Source organism: Lygodium microphyllum, chromosome 28 (assembly GCF_053477565.2).
Source record: "Lygodium microphyllum isolate KBCC chromosome 28, Lygodium_microphyllum_v1.1.10, whole genome shotgun sequence".
Classification (NCBI taxonomy): domain Eukaryota; kingdom Viridiplantae; phylum Streptophyta; class Polypodiopsida; order Schizaeales; family Lygodiaceae; genus Lygodium; species Lygodium microphyllum.
The window spans coordinates 12,053,991-12,063,118 of NC_141162.1; the positions used below are offsets into that span (position 1 = coordinate 12,053,991).

General features: G+C 44.6%; 1 protein-coding gene across 1 annotated transcript; it reads left to right on the top strand.

The window, feature by feature from the left end:
- The first annotated feature begins 362 nt into the window (after positions 1 to 362).
- Positions 363 to 1,284, top strand: LOC148011180 (uncharacterized). Its single transcript, XM_087669998.1, has 3 exons — positions 363 to 803; positions 895 to 1,041; positions 1,126 to 1,284. Exons 1-3 carry the CDS (start codon positions 363 to 365, stop codon positions 1,282 to 1,284), a joined length of 747 nt encoding a protein of 248 aa, XP_087526124.1.
- The last annotated feature ends 7,844 nt before the right edge of the window (positions 1,285 to 9,128 follow it).

Genomic DNA, 9,128 nt, shown 5'->3' on the forward strand with positions numbered 1-9,128 from the left:
CACGCTCACCGAGGAGACACACCCCTGCACGGACACACTCACGCACACCCTCCTCTGTACCGTCACGTGAGGGCTCACGGCCACCGTCACGTGCTCCCTCACAGCCACAGTCACGTACACAGTCACGTGCAGCCACCCCTAGTCATGGCTACTCCCGCAGTACAGATGAGAGCCGACGCCGCAGTAGGGAGAGTGGGAGTGGAGGATTATGCGGCGGGTGCTTTGGTGGGGGGGGTAGTAGGGCACGCGGTGAGAGAGGGCATGGAGGGAGGCATGTACGAGGAGACAGTGAGGAGTCGAAGGAGGCGAGAGAGGTGGAGGGAGAGATTTTCTACGATGTTACGGATAGGGGCGGGGTAGTCATGGATGCGAGAGGGAAAGAGGTGATGGAGTATATGCGGGGGGTAGTTTCAAACATGTATAGAAACTGTTTTGTAAAATTTAAAGATCAGGATAGCCGGTTAGTTAGGGAGGTCCTAGATAGTGTACATAGTCGGTACCCCAATCCCCCACGAGTGACATTATCGGATGTATGGGGAAGGACGCGAATAAGGGAGATCTTAAGTAATAAAAGATCTCACCTTAAGAAACTCGCGTACGATGATGGGGTGAATGTAGCTGCGGGTGGCTATCCTTGTGAGAAACCTGCCACTGCCCACAAACGCGAGTGGAAGGAGGCAAAGAAGCGCGCAGAGGGAGGCGTGAAGAGCAGGCAGCATGTGGAGGCACGACGGATCCAGATGGAGACCATTGGATCGTCGCATTTCGGATCTGGCGGGGTCGAGTCGTGGGAGGCAGAGTTCGTAAGTAACTTGCCTCTTTATTTGATTGTTTGCCAAATTCATTGATTCTATGATTGTTTTGATCTTACAAACTATCTTGATTATGTTACAGCGACGGGTTATGGGGAGAGGGCCCACAGCCCACGAGACTGGGTATGCTCGCCGCAATAGCAGACGTGACACGTGGGCCATCTTCAGAAACGAGGGACGTATTACGGATGCGCAGTTTGACGCGGCCATGAGACCATACGGTCGACAGGTACTTGAAAACTCTAAATGAATGATTTCGGTTTATTTAATTGCATATATATGTATACTTACATACGGTATATTTCTTGAACAGGCACAAGCTGCTGATGCTCCTGCCCCTGATGATCCAGCCGCCACTGCTGATGTTCGTGCCACTGCTCCTGGTGGAGGCGAGCACCACTCATCGGAACATACCGATGCGAGCTCCTCTGATCATGGAGAGAGCACAGGGTCCTCATCATCCTCTGATTAGCTTTCAGAATACTGTAGGATGTGGTTGTACAAAAAAATTTTGTAACTGAAGCCATGGGCTTTTTTGCACCTAGCTCCCTATTTGACTTTGTATATATTTGTTCCTAATTAAAGCCATGGGCTATTTTGACATATGGACTCCCTTGTACACAAATGTATCATGTATTGACAATGTATTGAATCGTGAGTCTTGAGTCGTGTATTAAGTTTTAGATAGTAATATTGAATCATGTATTCATAGAGAGTGAGTCTTGAAATCTAAATCGCTCTTTTTTTATGGTGCAATGCACCAAAAAAAAAATCCAGAGAGTGCCTTTGGGTGGCTGGATGCTGGAACAGCATCCAGGCACCCAAAAGCACTCTCTGGATTTTTTTTTCCCCTCTGCGATCGCGTGTATAAGCGCGTGTCATCTGTCAAAATCGCGTATATTTGCGCGGATAGTCTGTTAGATTCGCGTGTAAATTTGCAGCAAAACTGCGCAGAACGTGTGTATGGGGTCGTGTATTCGCGCGACTGGCTGTCACTGTACACGCGCTTTTACACGCATGTCTCTGGCCGCGATGATACACGCACTATTACACGGGCCCGACACTTTTTTTCCCAAGTCATTTTGTGCGGCTAGGAGCGCGGGTATGAGCCCGATCCCTTGTAGTGGATCTACGCTGTTTTAGGGGAACGGAATGGGACTATGCCTAATGGCAGAGAGGTTGAACTTTGCATCCCTCTCGTTTCCCATTCTCCTTGAACCAAGTGCAGTGTGAATCCACTTTGGACCTGACGTTTCTACGTAAAGTAGTTCGCTTGAGTCAGACGCTAGTTGTTGTTAGGTTATGACCAATCAAGAAAACCCTAATTCCGGTTGATCCTAAGTGGGAACGGCTAGGATACTTCCGCTACGTGGCAGACGTGGAAAGACCTAGATCACAGGTCCCGTAACATTCCGTGGGAGTGCCGTGTGGAGCTTTCTAGGCATCCTTTCCGATGGACTGCTAAGACGTGTCCTGGATGATACTAGTGGACACGTTACACCCCTATAATTCAAGAGGTAACAAAACTTGGTCTTATAATGACCCAAACAGAGGAGCATTCAGGCCTCAGATGAAGAGAGTTCAAGGACAGAATCAGGGACAAAGAAAGAAAGCAAGAACTAATAACGTCAACAACATTTTTCCTACTCAAAGCAATGGCCGAAACCTCCATTGTTTCCACTGCAACGAGCCCAGTCATTTCAAGAGGCAATGTCCCAAGCTTGGAGGAGGACATCGCCAAGCACCTTTCCAAGGAACGGGCCATGGTCAAGGAGCCGCTACCCGAGGCAGAGGAAGAACCGCCTGCATTGCCAATAGGCAAATGTGCGAAGAAGAAGAAGATCCGACCATGGAAGCAGGGTTTGAAAGGGTGACAGTCCATGCTGCTCTTCACAAGAAAGGGCCGAATCGCCAGTTCTTGGTGATTTAGACACCGTCAGACTATCAAGGTAAATGTTTCAAGACCTTGATTGATTGTGGCATTACACATTCCTTTATCTCACCAGCTTGTGAAAAATGACTAGGAATAGCCACAGTAGAAGTACCTATCTTGCTTGTGGAATTGGCAAATGGTCGTGATGTTACTTGTACCAGGCAAACTGCTAAGGTGGAATTCTTTCTAGGAGGAAAGAAGACTTCGGTCAAATTCAGAGTCATGAAATTAGGTATCCATGAGTGTCTATTCGGAATGGATTAGATTAAGCCTAATGACACCCACATTCATTGTGGAAAGGGCCAAATTTCCTTTCGAAACTTTGAGGGGGAATTGGTCACAACTCAAGGATAAGCAGGGAAGCCAAAAATTCAATTGGCCAAAGCATCTCGGATTATAAAGGGAGTTAGAAAAGGACTACCTGTCTACTTAATTAAGCTCAACAAGTTAGATCAGAAGCAGGAGTCTAGTGAAGGACCTTCATGGTTAAAGGAATACGCGGATGTATTTCCTGAAGAGTTGACAAAACTCCCGCCTCAAAGAGAAGTGGATCATGAGATCAAGCTAGTACTAGGAGCTGCGCCAATTGCAAAGAGACCTTATAGAATGTCCATACCAAAAGAAATTGAGCTGAAGGAATAACTCAAGCGACTGCTAGATCAGGGCTACATCCATCCTAGCAGTTCACCATGGGGAGCTCCAATACTGTTCCAGAAAAAGAAAGATGGAACGCTTCGACTATGTATTGATTACAGAGGGCTGAATCAATCAACTGTCAAGAACAAGTACCCTATTCTCTTAGTTATGTCTATTAGGCTTATGAATGCACCTGCCACCTTCAACATGTTAATGTAGGATATCTTTAGGCCATATCTTGATGACTTCGTGCTCGTCTTCTTTGACGACACTTTAGTCTATTCTAAACAGGAAGAAGATCATGAACTTCAACTTTGGATTGTCCTTGAGACAATGAGGTCACATAAGCTGTATGCTAAGATGAAGAAGTGCGCATTCTTCAAATGTCAGATTGAATATCTGGGATTCATAGTATCAGTGGAAGGAATCTCAGTGGACTCAGCCAAGGTCAGAGATGTGCTAGAATGGCCAATACCAACATTTGTCAAAGAAATATGCAGCTTTCTTGGATTGATAGGATGGTATAGGGTCTTCATAAAAAAACTATGCTTTGATTGCAGCACCTCTGACGGACTTACTGAAGAAGCAAACATCCATTGCATGGTCAGCTCCCCAACAAACTAGCTTTGATAGATTGAAGCAAAGTTTGGTATCAACACCTATCCTAAAACTTCCAGACCTCAATAAGGAGTTCGAGGTAGTAACTAATGGTAGCACACTTGCCTTAGGGTGTGTGCTTATGCAGGAAGGTTATCCTGTAGCATACTCTTCAAGGAAATTGAAGAGTCATGAGAAGAATTATGCTACCCATGATCTGGAATTGTTAGCTGTCATCCATGCTCTAAAGCTTGGAGACACTACCTATTGGGTAACAAGTTTACTCTAGTAACTGACCATAAGAGAATCAAGTGGATCTTTACCCAGAATGAGCTCAACATGAGGCAACGTCGGTGGATTGAAGTGCTGGAGGAGTATGACTTTGAAATCAAGTACCGACCAGGAAAAGAGAATGTAGTTGCTGATGCACTTAGTAGCAAGGCATTCCTTAATTCCCTAATCTTGCAGAATCCATCAATAGCTAGATCTCTAGCTACAAAAGTATCTATGCCAAACAATCCAATACTTGAGTTAGCTAGAAAGGATGCATGCCATGATCTAGCCTACCAAACAATGCTAAGAGGGATCTCTATCAAGGATCAAGATCAAAAGATGCAGGCTAAGTATCATGAATTCTCTGTCCATAATGGACTTGTCTACTATAGAACGAGGCTATACATATCAGCAAGCCAGTCACTTAAGCAGAAGATATTGTGGGAAGCTCATGATTCCCCTTTCTCAGGACATCCTAGCTATGCCAAGACTCTCAATGCAGTTAGGAAGAGCTACCATTGGGAGAGGCTTAAAGGTGATGTTCTCAAATATGTCACCGAGTGTTTGTCTTGTCAACTTTGTATCCTTGATAGTTTGTCCGAGGATACAATCTTGCAATGTCCGAGGCTTTATAGTTTGCCTTTACTGGAATAAGGTGTGCAACCTTAGTTAGCATGTCAACCACAACCATGATGGAGTTGTATCCTCCCTGATTTTGGGGTAGGCCAACAACAAAGTCCATACTGATGAATCAGGGAGGATACAACTCCATCATGGTTGTGGTTGACATGCTAACTAAGGTTGCACACCTTTTTCTAGTAAAGACAAACTATAAAGCCTTGGACATTGCAAGATTTTTTATCAAGGAGATATTCAAGATACATGGGCTACCTAGAAGAATCATTAGTGATCGTAATTCTCTCTTCACATCACACTTCTGGAGAGCTATCTTTGAAGCCATTGGGACTCAACTCTGTTTTAGCACAGCTTACCATCCCCAAACGAATGGCCAAACAGAGCGAGTCAATCAAATCATCGAGGATATGCTTAGGGCATAATGCTGTCGTGAGCCAAAAAGGTGGATTTAATACTTGCCTTTGGTTGAATTTGCCGACAATGCTTCTTATCAACAAAGCATTCAGATGACCCCTTTCCAAGCATTGTATGGTCATGACTGTCGAAGTCCCCTAAACTTTTCAGATCCAACCTTGAGTGTTGAAGCTTCAAGGCAGATGTTGGAAGAGATGGATGACTGAATAAAGTCAATAAGACAGGACATCCAAGCTGCCAAGGATAGACAGAAGGCATACTCAGATTTGAAGCGTCAAGATAGAGTCTTCGAAGAAGGAGACATGGTCTTCATTCGCGTACGCCCAAAGAAGAGTTCCCTATCCTTAGGAGATTGCAAGAAGCTAAGTCCAAGGTATTGTGGACCATACAAGATCCTCAAGTGCCTAGGACCTAATGCTTATATACTGCAACTCCTTGAGAACCTAAAGGTTCATAATCTATTCCATATCAGCCTATTGAAGAAATATATACCTAATCCTAACCATGTACTTGATGACCAACAAGTTGTAATGCCTAGTCAAGGAGTCCTTGAACTAAGGCCTGACAGGAATTTAGATGTTAGGGAGAGACAACTAAGATCCATAACCTTGAGAGAATGCCTCGTGGAGCGGAAAGATTATCCCGAAGAGGATGCCACTCAGATAGATGAAGGCACTCTCAACCATCAATATCCCCAGCTTATCTCGAGATGAGGACATCTCGATTCCTCCAAGGGGGAGAGAATGTAACAACTCCGAAATAAAAATACCCATTTTTCATATGAATTCCCTCTTGGGAAGGGGTCATAGGGATAATATTTTTGAATTGGGCAATTTTTTCTAAATTATTCCCTCCTTCCCCCAGCCAATTGTCATGCTAGGGGAGAGGGAGGGAAGGTAGGATGAGTAAGCATCCTTGTTGGATACTGTGGAGGGGACGTAGCCATGCCAAACGCCGCGTAGGGGAGGGAGGATCCCCTTCCCTCTCCCTATAAAAACCATACTCAAGGGAGATGGAGGGGACGGAAAAAATGGTGACATTGCCCAGAAGACATGAAGGTTTCACACTGCCATAGAAGCTTGAGGAGATGCTGCAAATCGAGGTGTTGCCGAGGAGCAGCTATACACGCCGCCCAGTCATCAATCACAACTGTTGCTGCAGTCGAAACCCCCTGCCTACATCATCGTTAGCCGAGGGGGGGAAGGTGTTGGAGTGGTGAGAGGAAGGGAGCGTCTGATATCAACATGCTGTGAAGGGATGCAGTCGAGAGGGAGGGAGAGAGTGATGCTGCCAGCAGATTGAAGTGCGTGCTCCCTGCCACCATCCATCTGCCTACACGCCGTCGAAACGGCCACCTGTCGATTGCCTCCACCCCCCCCCCCCATGTTGCTCTTCTAGAAGCTTCCAAAGCTTCTAAGGGGGGGCTCTATAAGCCCCCTTTTCCCCCCAACAAAATTTTTACCTTAAAGGGCCTTCATATGACCGTTAAACCTGTTTTCCCTCTCAAAATTCCCTCCTAAGGGCTCCCTTAGGCCCTTCCCCCCCCCCCCCCCCCTTATTTGCCATTTAAGGGCCCTCATGTGATCCATAAGCCCCCTCCCCCCCCCCGCCCTCTGACATTTGACTTGAAGGGCCTTCATAAGCCTCTATCTTACACCTTTCCCCCTCCATAAATTACCCTTGTAAGCCCTTGATGATGTGGGCGCGGTAAAGAATGTTCCTCCCCAAATTTGATTTGAAGGGTCTTCATGTGCTTTCTTTAAAGCCTTTCCTTTCCCCCACATGCGAGATCCCCTCCTAAGGGCTCTTTTATCCTCTTTTTCCCCCACACACAATCCCCTATTATCCAAAGTCCTTAGATCCTTTCTTGTGGTTCTCTCCCAAAGCCCCTATCATCGTTCTTATACCCTTGCCCTTTGGAACTTTTCCACCCAATTCCATGCGAATTCCACCTAATACCCTTGCCGAGACGGACAAGATCATAACTTTGTGCCCAAGGAGAGAAAGTTGAATCCGCAATGGCTCCTAAGAAAGCCCAAGGTGCAACCGCAGGAGGATCGTCTCCTAGCATCCACGTGGACATTTCACCCCAAGTCCAGGTTTTCCTTCCTAATTTTTATTTGGTATTGTCGTGCTAGGATAATTGTTGGAGATAGGATGCATTTATCATCTTAAATACTTAGGTTAACTCTGAAAGAATTAACTCACGAGACAGAAAAGTTCAGTCATTAGTGTTTTTAATAAAACGAACAAATAAAGTATGTAGAAGATTGATATGCGTTTCTAGCAAGAAGCTTTGTGCATTTCAATGAGTTGAACTTAGACTAATTTACAAAATGGAATTAAGATAGTGCACTTTGTTTAGGCATGGGAGTATAAATTGCATGTCACATTATTAGGACATATCTTCTTCACAAATGAGTCATTATGGAAAGTGCTAATAACCCATAGGAAATTGCAAGGCATGAAATGATTCTTAAGTTGCATAAATCTAGTTAATTATCATTTTTCAACTGCATAATTATTAGTAAAAGGTTGCTTGTTTAGCATGAATCTTGTTCGCAAGTTATAGGATGATTAATTGGAATTAGGTTATAACCTAATCTATGCTTGATCTTAAACCAAAAATTTAGGATTTGAAAATTCAACTTACGTGTAGACAATAAGTCATGTGGTTATGGAAATAATAGCGTAATTATCTTCAAGAATAGATAGGTTAAATTGGCATAAATTTAAACACCTAAAAACCGTGGAGTACTTGTCTAGAAAACGGTTAATTCAATGCGACATATCCCAAGGAACTGACGAGGGTTAGCTCAGTAGAGAAATTTACCTAGTCACACGCATTGCCAAAAACTGAAACTCCTAAACCCTAAATACTTGCCCACATTCACGGAATGTAGGGACAATAGGACCTACTTGCGAGAAGTGATCTAGGGTTTTCCTAAGAATCCCTAGCTAAAATGATGAAACTCAAACCCTAGGACTAACAAGTCGGCCTAATGCCATCAAGAGCATACTATTTCGTGACTCCATTCGATGGGTAAATAATCCCACAGTTGATGCGACACTTGTGCAATAAGTGGAAGAGTCGCATGATCTTGTGATTTGATCACAAGAGAATGGCCAATTCCTCAGAATGAGATTGGTAGATTCTTATGCAAGTTATCTTGCAAGAGGATGAATAATCATCCTAATATAGTATCTTTCTTGAGTAAATACAATTGCTTGGAAGCAAAACACTAATCAATGAATTGGAATAACATATAAACTTAAGGTATTGATCAAGTCGGGTTAATAGGGTACGTCCCTAACCTGGGATATAGGGGATCTTGCCAAACAATAATCGATCCCGGATCGAGTGCTGAATGCATTCGGAAAGAAGGATTCGCTCCTTAATAGTTGGCCAACATTAACGACCAATGGAAATGATTATGCTTGTTATAGATTTAAGAGCACTGTTTTGCTTTGTTTGATTAAAGAATTAAAGGATAAATGGATATCTAATGCTGCAGGTTGAAGGCGTGAAGGGAGAGGCAGCTTCAGTTACCCCCGACTTCCTGTCTCATCCTAACCAAGGGGGTTGTTAACCATGCTGGGAAGGTGGACCGAACCCGCTGTGAGAGGTCTCTCTGTTGAGCACTACTTGGAGCAGGAGGACACTTGGGTGCCAGGGGGAGCTATGGCCGTAAATTCCTTGCCTTTCGGGCCCTGCATAAGAGGCTAACGTGACTCGGGATTGGATCTCAAGGCCCCCATACTAGTCTACGGGCAAAAACTTGGATTAGTGATCCCTGTGGATTGCTGGATAGCCTTCGAGCGGATTA